At 42.4% G+C, this 17,709-nt stretch overlaps 1 protein-coding gene across 1 annotated transcript; it reads right to left on the bottom strand.

Annotated features, from left to right (window-relative positions):
- Positions 1-2,043: 2,043 nt before the first annotated feature.
- On the bottom strand, positions 2,044-17,507 carry lin52 (lin-52 DREAM MuvB core complex component). Its single transcript, XM_080783052.1, has 6 exons — positions 17,473-17,507; positions 16,053-16,127; positions 15,918-15,955; positions 15,647-15,713; positions 14,566-14,649; positions 2,044-2,638 (listed from the first exon to the last, which is right to left on the bottom strand). Exons 1-6 carry the CDS (start codon positions 17,489-17,491, stop codon positions 2,583-2,585), a joined length of 339 nt encoding a protein of 112 aa, XP_080639178.1. The 5' UTR covers positions 17,492-17,507; the 3' UTR covers positions 2,044-2,582.
- Positions 17,508-17,709: the final 202 nt, after the last annotated feature.

Raw genomic sequence — 17,709 nt, 5'->3', positions numbered from 1 at the left:
GCGCCGCAGTCCCGCCCCCTTTCAGAAAAACGAGTGGCCCAGGAAATGAAAACCCAATGCATTCTCCCATCGGCACTTCTCATTTAATTTATTTAAAGACGTTACGCCGCGGACAAAGCCAACTCGGATCGTGACAAATCATGACAATGAACACAATGTTTTGGGCCGATCAAATCATTAGAAAGAAGAAAAGAAAGTCAGGAGACAACACTATTTGTTTTGTTTTTCGTCCGAGTTGGCTTTGTCCGCGGCGTAACCGTCTTTAAATAAATTAAATAAGAAGTGCCGATGGGAGAATGCATTGGGTTTTCATTTCCTGGGCCACTCGTTTTTCTGAAAGGGGGAGGGACTGCGGCGCTCTATAAGGACTAGGTGGTGACTAGGGACTAGGTCGTCATTACATTTGACTACCGTAATTTCCGGACTATTAGCCGCTACTTTTTTCCCCTGCTTTGAACCCTGCGGCCTATACAACTGTGCGGCTAATCTATGGATCTTTACAGCTAACGGCCACTAGGGGACCTTCTAAATCTATCTCTATGGCCACCTGCGGCTTATAGTCCAGTGCGACTTGTATATGTACACATTAGTTTTTTTCCAGTAAATTTAGCTGGTGCGGCTTATATTCAGGTGCGCTTTATAGTCCGGAAATTACGGTAATTCATATGTCAGGTTTCACCTGAAAGAATTGTGGCATTTTATCAATTATCATGAACCAATTATATGAAGATGGGTTTGATAAGTGGTGAAGTGGTCCTTTAATGTGTCGTATGTAACCTTACATTACATCCATTTGTTTTTACTCTCTCAGAGTTACATTACCACTGAGGATTTCACGGTGTAGATTTTCAAGCTCCAGCTTCTCATGTCTTTTCAACAATGGCATGTTTGGTAGCTGCCCGTTGGCATTGCTTAATTAGGCGAGCAGTTGATTAATTTGCACTAATTGACAGCTAATTTAAGGCCTTAGGGCACATCGGATTGACATATTGTCGGTGCACCGAGGCTCTGTGAGGTCAGTGCAATGCACTGTGGCTGGATGGAGGATTGTGGAATGACCCCACCCTCCATGTGGAATGACCCGTCGCTTGAAGAGCCTTCTCTGGGGCTTATGGGTGACAGGCAGCCCTCCAGCCACCAGTGAATGCACCATGTTGTGGACGTCGGGTCATTTACCATGTCAACACTCAGAACACTGATCAATGTTCATACGTCGATATCCACGTGTATTCAACAGTGGATCTGTCATCAACTGGTTTGAACCATAACATCAGCTCTTACAGTAAACTTAATGAGAACAAAACGGTCCACAACGAACCAAGGGTATTTTATGTTGACCTGATTTATACTTGCTTTATTCTGGGATTTAAAGGTTAATTATTTTCATCATGGTGTCTCTATTTTGGTCATGTCATGTTGGAAAAATAAAAGAAAGTTTCACAATCTTCAAAGATTTTCAAATTTGTCATGATTTTCCAAAGTAGCAAAAATAGCTGAACTATTAGCTGGCTATGTTCCCTATTTGGCATACATCAAAGTATATAGGGCTTAACTGGTTATATTAATAGATAATAATCCATATAATTTGGTGCGTTGAATGAGGGCCCGTGGTGGAGGCAGGGAATTCATCCACGGAGGCAGTGGCTGCCTCTGTCTGTGTGACCGCACAGACAATTAGAGGCTTATTAGTGGACTGTGGGTAGAAATGTAACTTGTTGGGTTTGAACGACCAGAACCCCTGCGATTAATTTCCAGCTGAGAACAGTCCAAGGCATTCATGTCTTACCTAATTATAGCGAATGGACTTCTTTTTGTTTCCCATTCAGCATGCCTGTCTGATTCCCTTTTTTGCACCGGCCACTAGCTGCGGCAACGCTGGAAGTGTGCTAATTAGAAAAGAAACGGTCGTAGTAATTATGTCAACTCTCATTAACGGGGATGACAATGAGCAATATTATTTTTTACTCAATGTTTTGTGTTGGGGACCCAACTTCCAATCCTCATTAAAGGAACAAAAGCCTGATTTATACTTAGATGACGGTGTCTGCTGCTGGCATGTGCAGGGCCAGAGAGTTGATGCACTTGGTGGAATAGTGAGAAGCATGAAGTTATTAAAATAAAAAAGCTGAAGGGTCTTGAAAAAACCGTTTCCACTGAGAACTGCAAACATTTGTGTTAAACACTTTTCAGCATCAGGGAAACACTTTCATTTTAAAACTTTATTATATAACCTCACAAATTGCAAAAAATCAGGTTTAAAATAGAAATTACAATAAATAGGGTACATAGGCCTACAGTACTTTCAAGGCAAATCTACAATCTACTGTGAAAGTTTAAATTAAAGATAGTAAAAGCAACTATCTTCTAAAGGTGAGAGCAACAACGTGTACACAGAAGTAAGAATAAAAGTGTTTGAAGCCCTTGGGTTCTTCAGTGAAGAAATCAGCTGTGCGAGTGAGCAATATTTGATCTCGTTCACCTCTTGAATGCAGTCTTTGAACTTCTGTCATGGAGGTCGGGAAGTTGTCCCAAGTGTTCATAAAAGCATGGACGAGATCCACGTTTTCATGGCTGTTCCATGATCACTTCTTTGGCCTCTCCAAGATGTTCAGGAATTTCCCCCTGGTCATTTCCCTGGCTGGAGAACAAGATATCATATTGCCAAATCAATATTAGATCAAATCATTGTAAACCATGGCCTGTGATTTAAAGCAGTGTTTCTCAAATGGGGGTATGTGTACCCCCATTTGAGAAATGCTACAGGGGGTACTTGAGAGAAAACGTACTGCTCTGTAAAGCTTTAAAACAAATTAAGTAAGAATTGACTAGCACAACTGTTAATGAATAGAAAACAATATACTTTTTGCCAGGTGCTTGAAAAGCGCCTGGACTACATTTACTAACGACCGTAGTCTAGCTAACTGAGAGTTGCTGCACCTGGTAGTTATGACTGAGTCATTCTTGTTTCAACATATTGGAGTTTTGATGTCAGAATGTTCTAATCAAAATCTTGTTGTAAAGGGGGTACTTGGATTCAGCGATTAATACTTCGAAAATAGTATACATCCTAATTAGCCCTTCACTAAGTCCCTCCCCAACCCATCCTTGTCCAATAGGCACGTTAGCAGCAAAGAAACCTTGACCTGTTGCTAAACTATTTGGATTGGCATTGGACAATCGCTTTTTGGGGTGGGATTTAGTGAAGGGAAAATTCAGAAAGTCAAACTAAAACTATATGTTGTAAATGTGAAATACATCAAGACCGAGCAACTGCATGGTCCATTTCCCACCTAAAAGGAACCAGAAACCAACAACAATTTGTTTGGCACAGTAATCTGATGTCATGCGGTCACAGGTGTGTTTATACATACACACCGCATTGTGTCATCAGCACGACGGTCTGAGGGGTGTGGTGTTGGGTTTTCACACGCAGATGCTTTGAAATACTACTAATTTAAAAGTATGGCTTGCCAGATCACAGGCACTTGTTGCCGCTCGACAAGGAACGCTACTTTAGAAAATTAAACAAGCTAGAGTCCGATTGGAATGTTTTCCTTGACTGCTGGACATGATCCAACACCGTAATAAACTAAACTAATAAACAACACAATGGCCACACCACACAATGAGTGATAAGTGGTAAGAGACACAATACATTTACATAGATAAGATCAATTAAAAATAAATTAAAATTAAAAAATATTTTTAAATACCATTAATTCATCAATGATGTTTATAGAACACGTTTTAGTGAATTCCAAGTAGGCTACCACACCATTAGTTTGTAAGTTGAGAGTTTATAGTTATACACACACACAACACAAGCCTATCCTCGTTTTCAAACCTACAGAAAATACAGTTTAAAACATGTCAATATGAGCTAAAGCAGTGTGTAAATCCTGCATGGTATTACCCGTTTTGGTTTTAGCATTACGTTATGCTTTAGCTATTGAAAAATAGAAGAACGACTGACATAGGAACAGCTTTTTCAGAAAACTGTCAGGATGTAGAAGACATTTTTAGAATCTGATCTCAGGTCAAAATGGGTTAAATAGCGAGTCGACGGCACTTTAATTGCCAAACAATAATGGCTCCCTGTTGAAACTCTCTCTAAATTACTTTGAATTCACTACGTGTTCTTTAAACATTATTGATGGCTGTTGGGTTTTGATATTACGGTAATTGATCATATCTATAGAATAGACTATAGACTAGAGTGTCTCTACCAGGTGATTACACACTGTCTGCACAACGTTTTGTGTACAGAGGGAGATCTGGGTGGTGCTTGTGCAACTTGTCGCATGCAATGAAATATAAGAGGATAATCTGACTGATTATAAACCACTTGAACCCCAGCTTCAATATTCTGGGGGGGGCATAAACAAAAAATCTACAAGCTCAGTACAGTAGGTGTACTGCATTACCTGATACATTATAACTCTATGATTAAATGGCCACCAATCAGATTCAAACCCTTTTTGTTCAACAAGGCGCTAGATAGGGGTGCTAATATACCCACCTGAGCAGAATTGTAACCTCCGTGGTACTGGTGTGAGTACTTTATATTTAAAACAGAACATTTATGTAGACGTTAACGTAAATAGAAATTGTGCTTAAAACAGGTTGAAGTTCCGCCATGACAGACGAGTGCCATGTGAACCAATATTTATATCGTCCCACAAATCCCTCTGACAGTGATCCAAAGGAGCGTACACTATTATAACTCTATGGGGAAGAGCATTTTCTTTCCCCCATGCTAAAACTGGATGTGACGTTTTTTGGACGTTCCACTTCCTGTCTATGTCCGCGTGTATCTGTACGGCTTTGAATGTGGCTCAGCCAAACATAATCAAGGAATGAAACTATTTTATTTGAGAGACTAATGACTTGAAGTGCCTCTTATGCTGGTGATGATTGGACTAAAAGTTCACAACTTTTCAAAGTCTCTGTCTGAAATCAGTCAAATTCAGTTCTACAAGAAATCCATTGAGACTGCAAGTCTACAAGAACTTCAGAACTTGTTTGGAAATGCAAATCTTTAATTTGTGCAATGTCAAACAGGGAGGTAATTTACACCAACATCTGTTCATTTGGACATGGAAAAGAACATGAAACGGAGACAAGCAACAAAACTACTCAAGAATATTGACCTGTTGGCATATTGTGTGTGTGTGTGTGTGTGTGTGTGTGCGTGCGCACGCCCGTGCGTGTGTGTGTGTGTGTGTGTGTGAGAGAGAGAGAGAGTTACATGTCCTTAACACGTGATTCAAGATACCGACACGGTTGGGTAAAGACCCGCCCCTGCATGCCTCCGATTGTCTTACCGAGCATCCCATACAGGGAACTTCTTCACATTTAGGCACGTGTCACATTCGCAAGCATGAAAATGGTGCCGGTGTCACAGTACCAGTAAATGGTGACGCCCCCCCTTGTGGGACTCTGGGGGACGAGGATTTACAATTCTGTGCCTATCAGATTGCAACTCGAACGTGGCTGAGTCGGCTCAAGCGAACTTCACAACGTTCGAAACCTGCGCGCTCGGTGGTGTCTCTGGTGACGTCACGGTCTAAAACTATACTTTAATCGGCCAAAAGAATTTATGGGCTTTTCTAGTTGTATTAGAATGTGAGAATGCCGCGCCACCGCGGTCACCTGACTACTTCCTAGTAGTATAGTAGTAATGACGCTTCCTTAACATTCCAAACATTCCACATTCAAGCAGCTTATTTTGTTTATCACAGCTGAGACCATTAATGTCTCAGAGGTCTCTTTCCATTGGCTTAAAGGACAGCCAATGATCTAAAAGTGACTACTAGACACTAATTTGTATTGAAAGTGATGAAAGGGTACTCGGCCTGTTCATTGACAGGTTTGGCAACCTGTAAAAATACAGAGCAGAACAAGGACAAATATCCAATGGCTATTGCACAGAAAGACATCCAATTTCATAACACTCTACTGGAGGATGTGATCAGTATCTTAACTGGCCTGCTTTGTCCCACCAGAGTTAAAGAAGGGGCTGCTGGGTGCACAGCGACGAAGCTGAACCTGACACTGGTGCTGATGAGCTGCCGCGTGGCGCTGAACTGGTGAGACGGTTCTCCCGCCTCCTCCGCGGAGGGCGGCTAATGAAAAAGCAGAGGCGGTAGGTATGTAATTTAGATGAGTTGCCCCAGCGTGGAATGATAATGGCGCATCTGGGCGTCGGGCCACGTGACCTTGAGGTGCCCATCATCTGTTTAAACATGACGCTAATTGGAATGGGATGGATTCATCTTGCGGCACGCTGTCTCTTCAAATAACCCCAAACAAAATCACCGGGGGGAGCCCCAGGACAGACAGGCAGGCAGAGTGTGAGGCAATTCCTTTTCGATGACCCCATAACTATGGGTGCACTGATGTTATCTTCCTAGGTAATCATAGGGATGGCAAAGGGTTGTGGCTTTTATAGATTGTCTATTTTCCGGGTACGTGAACATTCGGAGTCTTTCTCTTTTCTCCTCTTCAAATCACTTGATAAGCCCTACTTTAACCACAGCGATCAGGGATGGCTTTAATTAGAGTTCAGTTCAGCCTCCTCACAGGAAAATCCACAGTGTTAATTTTACTCTACAAAATGGAACCAAATGGTCAACTTTGTTGCATTTGTACAATCTTCAGAGTTACATTAACACTAAGGATTTTAAAGTTCTGACCCTCTGACAACTCATATCATTTACATGATCACATTAAAGACCCTATCAAACACAAATCAGAGCCCGGTTTATGACAAGTTGCTCTGCTCTTATTAAAAAAAGGGGGAGGGGAAAAAAGGAAAACATTGGGCCAGACCAGTTGAAGGTTAATGCCATTAGGAAGGGGAAAGTCCCTCATTGTTTACTTGTTTGTTTCACACTTATGAAACTTAAAAGTATGATATGCTGTTAAAATAATCAGCTGTTTGGCCAGCTCTGTTTTCATCATGTCCTTAACACAAGTATGATATGCTGTTAAAATAATCAGCTGTTTGGCCAGCTCTGTTTTCATCATGTCCTTAACACAAGTATGATATGCTGTTAAAATAATCAGCTGTTTGGCCAGCTCTGTTTTCATCATGTCCTTAACACAAGTATGATATGATGTTAAAATAATCAGCCGTTTGGCCAGCTCTGTTTTCATCATGTCCTTAACACAATCGGTGCCGGGATGCCTTCAAAATAGGAGCTCTGGGGTGCCAGAAAGACGTGGCATAGCTTTATTTGGTCTCAAGTCTATTATATGGCTAGAAGCTCCAAAGCATTCAGACTTTGAATGAGCGGCATGTTGAAGTCAGAAATGAAGCGCATAGTATATCCATCAGATCAAAACCACGGAGAGCGCCCTGGATTAGGAGAGACGAGGCATTCTTTCTGCCGCGCCAACAGCTAATCCAACGGTAAGATAATATGAAGGTAGAGCGAAGCGACGGGTGCCTGAGAGTCTCAGTCAAAAATAAAAAAAGGATCTCGCCTGATATCATTGAGGACCCTCTGTACGCGTCGATTCCCTAGGATGTGTATATAAATATATCGTTAAAAAAAAGTAAGACGATGGTAGAGTTCACACCACGACAACTATAACGATGATGACAGTGGTGAATATTGTTGGGATCACTTTCAGAGTGATACAATGGAAACACTGACAGCCAATCAAAGTCCATCCGAATTTACAGGCCACCCACCCTGAGCAAGACCTAGGCTGAAAAGACTATCAGCTGAAGTTGCGGGATTTTTGCGGAAGTATCGCCCAAGGAAATGACGTTGATGCTTTATTATGACTAGGTCACGACTAAAGTTTCCACTAAAGACGTCTTTACGGTCCTCAGTAGTAGTTGGTGCAAATGTAGCCCAGGTGCTTTTCTTTTCAAGCACCTGGCAAAAACCCAGTAATGCACATTGAGTAAGGAGCTAGGAGTTGTCAGTCAAATCACCTCACCTACTGTATGAGCACAGGGTGGCTTGTCAGAAATTGTAGCCTGTAGTGAAAAAAACTATACAGAGGAGTTTCAAATGCAAGCGCAGACACACTTACTTAATTTCTGTGGTATATTATCTGTATTTATTATCTCCTTGGTGTGCTATTTCATGGCAAGATACATTGCTTCTTAGACGTTTAAAAGAGTATAATTGTTCTTATAATGGTTTCTTTAGGATGTGGAGAAAGTGATCACGAATAACCACAAAGCACACACACAACAGATGTGGAGAAATATTGTCGCTGGCCAGGAGACATCCATACTGATTAGAGGGACTTAGAGATTTGTTTAGTTGATTAGAAAGGTCAATTACTAATTTTGCACTAAGTTAATCAGCAACTTGTTCCAGCTGCCATCCATACTAAATGATACCTTATGGATTCTGAGGGCCATCTCCTTGCCCTGTTGATTTGTTACTATCTAATTATCATTTAGCCCTAAATGGTCAGAGATTCTATTTATATCACATGCTGGTAATGTGTGTTTTGAATAAAACAAAGAAACAAACCGTAACACAAATACAGAAATGAGACAATCTAAAACAAATGTTATAACTAAATAACAAACAAACAAAATAATAATAATCCACATCGTTTGATTGTATTCTATTCATATTCCTTTGGAATGTATCCAGATTTGGCCACAAATAAGTGCATTATGTAAATAAACAGAGCTTAGGGAAGGCATTGAGACGGCGGGCTGAGCACCAGCGGGTGGCATGGCCAGCATGGGGGGTTGATAACAGAGCACTCTGATGCCTGGACCATCCCAGTTCTCACATCACACCAGTAATCCCCTGGATGGAGATGTTGCTCTGATTACTGCTGTACAGGTACAATGCTCCACTGAGGGATTAACCTAGATCTACAAATAGCCAAATATGGCCCAGGCCCATCCTTTAAAATATTGTCTTTTCTCCCCCTAAATTAGACTAAGAGCTTACGTCTATACCTCTGGAACCTCTGCAGTGAATCCACCGTGTAACTCAAATGTTTTTGCCCTTCACTTTCTGCTCTGTGTTGGTAAGTCATTTCCATTCCGCAATTCCAGGGAGGCCAATGGAGATGCAAAGGAAACACTTCAGTGTAACATCTTACTATCCCCTCATTTGCAGTGAGTGATCCGCGTGTCATTGTCACCCCCCCCCCCCCCCCCCAGGCTCCTTGGTGTATTAAATGAGAGTAATCATCACTGAGCCCTCCGCTCGCACCTCGCTCCACTATGGCATGCCCCTGGTGAGCAGGTGGGACCATGGTTAGCCCTGCAGACAGATGACCACTCGGGTTAACTAGAGTCCCGGACCCGAGCCCTGACTGCCCCGGTTCACTTTCATTAAGAGTCAAGAGGACTTATGTGACCCCCACCAGCCATCTCCGAGTGCCACTCAGCTATTACGGCCTGTAAGCTTTATTTAATGGATTTAACATCCATTCTCACCACCCTCCTCCCCCGGGGGAATGGAGGGAGGCACAGAGGAGATGACACACGTGCACGCACGCATGCACGCACACACACACAAGCAAGGGTGGCAGGGTTGTATGTGAGTGTTTCAACACACGCGTGCACGTTTTGAAACACTCACATACACACCCCCCCCACACACACACACACACACCCAGACACCAGCGCCTTGCTACACATACACCTGACGCTCATGTTTGTGTTCAAAATTCAATTACCCACTTATTGATACTTCACAGGGATATTTAAGATGCAGACACGGGCTGTGATTTCCCAGGGGAGCCACTGGTTCCTCTTTATGTCCCAACCGAGAGGGCCCTCCCCTCTTCTCTGAACCCCCCCCCCCCCATGCATTCTCGCCTGGCTGACATACAGACAAGCATGTGGTGCTTGCGCACACACACACACACACACACACACACACACACACACACACACACACACACACACACACACACACACACACGCGCACACACACACACACACCTGCCCATCCCTACCCCTTCTCCAGCCTACGCCTGTTCAAGAGGTGTCCTTATTAATAGGCAATCAGTCAAAATTCATTCATTAAAAAGCCTAAAAGGTTTTACACCCGTGCTATGATTAGCTGGGAAAGAAAATCCAATGAATTCCTAATGCCTTTATGGAAATGAGGTGTCATTTCCGATCTGCTCAGGGAGGCGGCAGGCGAGCCGAGCTGAAGCGGGGTTGCATGTCAGTGTGCGCAGCTCTGCCTGTCCCTCTCTGTTCCACCATAGCTGACATGCAGGCCACAGCAGCTACAGCTGCAACCTGCTGCATTGCTGGGAGAAAGCCTGTCTCATTCTGTTGCAAAATGTACGCTGTGGAATTTACAGACAGTGACAGGCCAGGGCGATAATGTTAAAAAAGTTGGTGGCCATTTCAAAAAGAGAATCTGGCGTTAATCTCCAAGGCGGTACCTGAATGAAGCAGAGAGAGAGAGACAACCGATCATCCCAGGTGGCGCAAAGTTCTTGAAATTTCTAGAGTGATTTGCAAAGGCTGCTCGCCTCGCTGCCTGTGTCGATTGATGGTGTCACCGCCCATCTAGTCACGAGAAGCTTTATGCTCACTGCTGCTGCTTCTGAAACCTGAATCCTGATTTACACACACTCCCAACAACTCTCTCCTGTTTCAGTTTCTTAGCATGGCAGGAAGCCGGTGCCACCTTCACAGAGAAACGCCATGACACTGCCATCCATCTCCACTATGAGCCCATAAAGAAGCCAGGGAGAGGTGAGGAGAGCAGGACAGTGGCGAAGAAGAGGTGAGGAGGAAGAGTAGTAGAGGAGAGGGGGTTGGGGTGGGGCGTCCCCTGTTCCTCATTCAGCGGCTGTCAGCACAGGCACTTCATAACCGCCCGCCCCGCGGTCAGCCCGCCCTGATGGATTGATGGAGGTACATTAGCACAGTGGAGCCCGGTGAATGCAATCATATTCAGTAGCACAGCGCTCTTAATAGGCAGGAGATTGATCCTGAGGGTGACTGGGAGAAGGAGGAGGCAGTGAACACCAGCCTTCTTTCGGCGATGTCAGAGGCAGGGCGACCTTCAGCCTCACCTTCACGTGGCCAATCACGCCAGGGGTTGGCTAGGTGGCATTATGGTAGTAGACGGGCATAGCTGGGGCACCAGGGAAAAGACAACAGGTGGGCCAGAATCTAGCCAGAGTTGTGTTTGCGGTTCTTTCTTGAACTCCCTGGAGCACAAAAACACACTCTGGACGTTATGTCACTCACTAAGCTGTAAGTGTAACTGAAGCAAGATTGGGGACACATTAGCAAAGTTTGTCATGTATTGAAAAGTAATCGCTACCGTCTGGAGAGGAAAGCCATTGCTAATTGACATAGCTCCTTCTTTTAGTTCAGAGGGAATCTGTAAGCTGCAGGTTAATACTTTACTGTTACAGGGACCAGTTGCCTTGAACCCACAGGTATGATAGAGCACCACCACTAACTCTCTACCAGCAGTGTTTCCAGCCTGAGGGTTCCCAGCTGATCCCACAGGAACACTCAGCTTTCAATTACCTCCAATAACAGCACTTATCAGCGTCCTCAGCATTCCCCAGTGACTCCAGGGGGGGTCTGACGCCTGCGCTCAGTGGCCCACGACAGGGGCATTCATCATGGGGCGGAGCAGCAGCTGGGGCCTGCAGGAAGAGGCACGCGTCAAACCCCGCTGGGACCAGTCCGGACTGGCGTTACACAGCCGTGATTGGGATGGGGGGGGGGGGGGGCTCCCAAGGGGGATGAGGGTGTGCCACGTTCTCTATACACACCCACCAACATAAACACATGCCGCCATCGGAACCTGACATGGGTCAATGCTCCAAATGCTTAGATTTCCTCTATAGCCTTTTCCTCCACATTCACTATGTCCACGAAGCATCAGCAATCTCCAGAAGGTACGAGATGAGAGTGAGTGTCCTTTAGTTATGACTGCTCCAGGTCCCCTTTCTTTCCCCCCCCCCCCCCCCCGACAGTGGCGGTGGGGTGGGTGAGTTTTCGCTGCTTGATTGTTACTGTGCCCATTCCACCAGCCCCCTATTTAATGGCCCACATGTTGGGGGGTGGGTAGGGGGCAGTAAATCCTGTTCCCCCCCTGCCCGGCACTACGCTGGGCCTCTGCGGCAGCTCGTTTATGGCCACTGAAGAGCGCACAAACATGATGAAAAAGTAGCTGAGATTTACAAGACTTCCCCTGACAGCCGGGAAAAGGAGAAAATTAAACCGGAGCGCATTAAACAGGCACCCATTACGGTGCTGCTCCGAGACCAATAATAACCGTCATTGTGTCCCGGCGTGCCGAGGCGCATGACATGGTTGCAAAGCCTGCGGTCTTCACTGCATGACAGCTAACATCTTTATACCATTCTGACCTGAGATCAGATTCTAAAAATGTCTTCTACATCCTGACATGGAAATATGTTTCTATGTCAGTCGTTCTTAGATTTAAAAAAAAATAGCAGGCAAGCTCGTAGCGCCACTCGGTGGCGCGCTATGAGCTTGTAGATCTGCTATATTTTTCAATAGCTAAAGCATGACATAATGCTAACACCAAAAGGGGTTCCCGTCCAAAAGGGGTTATACCAGCCAGATTACACACATCTCAGGGGTTTAGGGAGGGCAGGGGAGATAAGACACTTTCTCAACCAAACGACATTGTTGCCAGTATAGGCTCGGAAAATAACTAAATGCACACTATGGATGCAAAAGATGCTTCCTTTAAACCAAGTATGTTTCCACCGATAAACCCAGATTGAAGAATAAATAGCAGCTTGCATAATAGGCCTAGAATTGAACATTTATTTTCTTGCTATGCTTTTTGTATATTTCTTGGGAAGAAATAAAAAAGAAATCTCTTGATAAGAGGAAAATAAGATGGTTTACATTTAGGTAAAACATTAGCACTTTTTGGGAGTGATCACTCCCAAGATATTGCCATCCTGAATGAGATGAAATCTGATCAGTTTGTTTAATTGTAAATTATAAGCAATTACCCTCATGTGGGTATTCATAAGTCCTGTGTTACTAAGTTAGTCGAGTATTTCTTGCAACAGGCCACTGCAGCAAACACATACCTCCCTCACCTACAATCAGCTGCTTTGCTTAAATAATTAAAAGGTTTATATATGCATCCCCCAATTTTCATCCGCCATTGACAAATTACAGTTGAAGTAATCTGCTCCTGGAGGAGTCTACTTTAATCATCTGGTGTTTACAGATTTTTTTTAAAGCAATGTACACGGTAAAGGCCTCTCCACCTCTCCATACCAGTAATTCTATTTTTTGAGGGGCACCAGCTCAGAATGCGTCAAAAACTAAAAACTAACACAAATCCATGAATTCAAGTTTCCATGCGGTGTCTAATGCAGTCATTTTTTGAGGTGAACTGCGTAACTACTGAGTATTATTACCTGCTAAATAAATAAATGAACTTCTGATTTGTGTAAAATACAAATGCATTTGATTGAAATTAATTGTAGAACGAGTCAGGGGCAAATGCAAGGAAGCACCTACAGTACGTTCAGTGGGCTGTATGACAGTGCCGACGTCCATACTGTACATTTTAACCCATTCTGACCTGAGATCAGATTCATACGAGGTTTCCACGGGACACACACTGGTCTGATGAACCCATTCTGACCTGAGATCAGATAAAAAAAAAATGTCAGTCGTTCTTCGATTTTTCAAAAATAGCAGACCTACAAGCTCGTATCGCGCCACTCGGTGGCGCGATATGAGCTTGTAGATCTGCTATTTTTCAATAGGTAAAGCATAACATGATGCTAAACACCAAAATGGGTGCCCGGTCAGAATGGGTTAAGTGAATGCGTCAGTGTCACGTAGCATTATTATTATAGTACACGTAATCCCAGCAAAGAGGGATCTATATTCGGCATTGTTGCTCTTGCTTTTTCATTGGCAGACTAAGTACCCATTTTTCTCTTAGGAAAATATGAGCACTTATCCATAACTCTCTAATCCATACTCCACAAGGATTATGACAATTGAGGCACTAGGAAACAGATTAAAAAAACTAGATTTTGCATCCATCAAAATGCATGAATACTTATTTTATCCTCCTCCTTCTGGTCCTATTTTCTATTTTAACCAGACGGTCGAATATCTATAAGGTTTCCATTTTATCCGTCTAATTAATGTTGTTTCACAGCAATGCAGTGTGCACAGTTAGTTTGGAAAATAAGATCCCAATCTGTCTTCGGACAAATAAACACAAAGCCATATTTGGAACTACTGTACATGGTGTTCAAGTGGAAATTAGTTACAGTGAAAACTCATACATGTCTATAGAGAAATAAGCTTGTTAAGACAAGCAGCACCATCTAGTGGTGAAGTGCAATACTAACATAGCCAGACACTAAATTGATCAATTTATACTTCATTGCACAATGGTGCTGTACAGTCGTACAACAATGTATAAATTAGGCTTAGGAATGCTAGCTGTGACACCTCGACTCAGAGAACAGAGAATAATTCTGCTGACACAGTGCCTTTACATACAGCACCTAATCACAACTTTATAGGTAGCGCACACTGAGCCTAGTAATGTATGTTATTAAAATTCTTACACTCCTCTAGTCCAAGCTGGTAGGCCAGGTTCTGGAGTCCTTTGACCTTCTCCATCAGGTTGGCTGTAGTCAGACTGCCCAGCTCTGTAGGAGGACAGGCCAGAACATAATCACTGAAGATTCCAACATGAAATAATATAACATACAACATGACTAGATGCCATAACACAATGGCTAACACAATGGCTACTTCAAGGTATAGACGAATCGATGGAGCGGTGCCCTGTAGGCCAGGTGTAGTTAATCAGTGCTGCGGTCATGGCTAAGGGAAGTAGGGGTGCTGGCGCACCCCCTCCCCCCAGGCACAGCCCCCCCTCGGACAGGAGGGAGAAAATAATAATTTAGATTTCTGTTACTAGGCCTAATAAATATGCTGTATCACAGTATCGGCGCCTTATCCTGGTTAATTGCCTGTGTCAGTTTGCTCATGCGTGTGGAAAGGGAAAGTAAAAGCCACTTTTCTGCTGCAAAATGTGCGTGCACGAGGCGCGTGCATTATACTGCAATGCTACTTGTTTATCCGCTTCATTGTGCACGTCAGGGAATGTTTTTTCTTTTACATAGGTTATAGATTATTATTCAATTAATCTAAACTACTATTAAAGCTACAATGTGGGACACATTTTAATAAAGAAATGCTAATTTATCCATTCTGTATTGTAGAGTACGTTATAATATAACCATATAACTAGCACATCTAATAGCAGCACATCAAGTCCATTTAGAAATGTAGACCCTGATGTCCTACTTCAGTGATTCTCAACCATTTCAGTTTGTGACGCCCCACATTTTTAACTCGGTACCCCACCCTGTTAAGCACTTGGATTGTATGAGCCGAGGTATTTAATTTAGTTTAGCCTCCACAGATAAATATTGTGAATATAGCTGCTCACAACGCCTCACATCTTGTAGATCAGCTATTATTCCAAAATGTTTGCCTCTTTCTAATTTTTTATGGTTATGATTCACCAGGTCCTGGATGGCTTGCTTCTAGGCTTAAAATAATTGATTTTTTTTTTGGAAATCTCTATGGGGAAAATATAATAATATAAAATAGGCTGTGATCAAACAGGTGTTTTACCTTTGAGCATTTCAATGTCCTCACTCTCCAGCTCTGCCATCCACTTAGGGGGAGAACTACTGATTGGCTGGGATGTTAAAAAAGAAGAAAATGTGTAAATGTGACAATGCAGACAGGGAGACTTTTATTTTGAGATATAATAGTAACCTAAATTGTCTCCACAATCACATCTTGGATAATATTACAACAAAGCATTCATTTATAAAATAATACAATATATTAGTTAAACATGGTCCTAACTCAAGAGTTATTTACATTATAATAAACTTACATTTTTACAAGATGCAGCGAATTCTGCAACTCCAGGCACTGTGTGAGAGAACACAGGATTAAGATGGATCAAACACATTGAAATGGACCAATCGCTCAACATGGATGGGAAAAGAAGATAGAGGATCAAACTTACATTGTTCTGGCCATAGATCAGGTGATGCTCGATCTAGCTTCTCAAAGCTCAGCAGAGAAGACTCAAAGTCATCACCTAGCGCACACACAAAATGTTGTGAACGTCCAATATTTTCCAAATATCATAACTTGGAGAAAATAAATAAATTTGTGCAAATCTTTGAATTTATATGTATCTTTGCTTCTGGGGTCCCTGGGACAAAATGTTTTGAGGGGCGTCCACAGACAAAATACATATAATGTTGTGGGTCCTTGACATGAACAAACCACTGATCATAGCAACATATTGGTTTGTCAGAAAACTGTTAGGATTTAGAAGACATTTGTAGAATTGGGCTCAGGTCTTGATGGGTTTATACAAGTTAATTGTAGTTTTATTTAGTGTCAGTTTGCAAAGTGGTAGATAGATGCTTACATCTAAAAACACATTACAGTAATTTAATAATGTACCATTATACATGGCTAATCTCAGCTGGAATGAAACACTGTGACAGTGATCATATTAAACACTATTGAACTCCAACGTATGACTAATAATTTAGCCTTTAGCCTTGGAACAACTATCAGAGTAGAGTAGAGCATTATCTAGCACAATTTGCCATATATTTCAGTTGCTTTTCTAATCAGATAGATGTGAATAATGTATTGATATAATAATAAAATTATATAGATATACTGTAAAAGTGTAAAATGAAATTATTGTGTAATCAATATTGTATATCAATATTCAAATAAATATATGATTTTGCATTTATTTTGATCTTGGTAATAATATTAGGTCAACTCATAATACAACAGCAACACAACAGTGCATGAGCGCAATCTAAGCAGATTGTAGGTGTAGGTAGTATTTTCTTAATAATGTCATATTAATTTAATATTTAATTGCCAAAGGTTGTATTACATTTCTACTGCAGAAACAACAAATGAAACATATGTTGCCAATGCGTACGCTGTCGCCATTACGTCGTCACTATGCACAGCGTCAACTACGGAAGAAAAAAAAACATTTCGCAATACAGTAACAGTATGCGACTATGCGGGCCAGTTGTTAATAAAGTGTGTAAAAACAATCTATATTTAAGTTGTAACCCTTTAACCTTTGCAATACTATAAATAAAAACAACAATAACATCAGTTTGTTTCACTGTTCTAGTGGATCAGTGTGTGTCCTGTGGTGTTGCTTCCCAGTGTACTAGTAGTGGATAAACAAAACACTGTAGCTAATGTGGGGCTCTAGCCAACGCGAACATTCCGAAAAACATCCCTAAACAATATTAATACAGCACTAACATGTGTGTTCTGTCGTCTTGACTTGTTCGGGTGAGGAATTAATGAGAGTCGTTAACGTTTTTGTGCCCGAAATGATGTTAAAATGCGAAATTATACACGGCATAGCAGAGTAAGGAATTAGAATTTACCCCCATTTGGAGACGCCATCTTCAGAATTAACACGTGATAAACTACAACCAATGGAAGCAGCCATCCTCTGGGTTCACGTGTGTCAGGACGTTACCAAACGTGTCCGGTAGGGGGCATGATTGTAAAACAATTGATAGTAATTTACTGGAGTATTGTATACAATGATACAAAAAATACAGCATAAAGTCTGCCTGAACCTTCCTTTGATAATTAACTTAGTTGTAAACGCAATGGTT

The sequence above is a fragment of the Protomyctophum bolini genome (genome assembly GCF_963924005.1).
Source record: "Protomyctophum bolini genome assembly, chromosome: 15".
NCBI classification, from domain to species: domain Eukaryota; kingdom Metazoa; phylum Chordata; class Actinopteri; order Myctophiformes; family Myctophidae; genus Protomyctophum; species Protomyctophum bolini.
Note: the sequence above shows the minus strand (reverse complement) of the source record. Positions and strands in the feature narration are given on the sequence as shown.

Coding starts and splice junctions, on each gene's coding strand:
- lin52 (XM_080783052.1), bottom strand. Junction 14,650..15,646: donor GGACATTGAAATGCTCAAAG/GTAAAACACCTG, acceptor GTCCTCCTACAG/AGCTGGGCAGTCTGACTACA. Junction 2,639..14,565: donor CCAGCTTGGACTAGAGGAGT/GTAAGAATTTTA, acceptor CTTGTTCTCCAG/CCAGGGAAATGACCAGGGGG.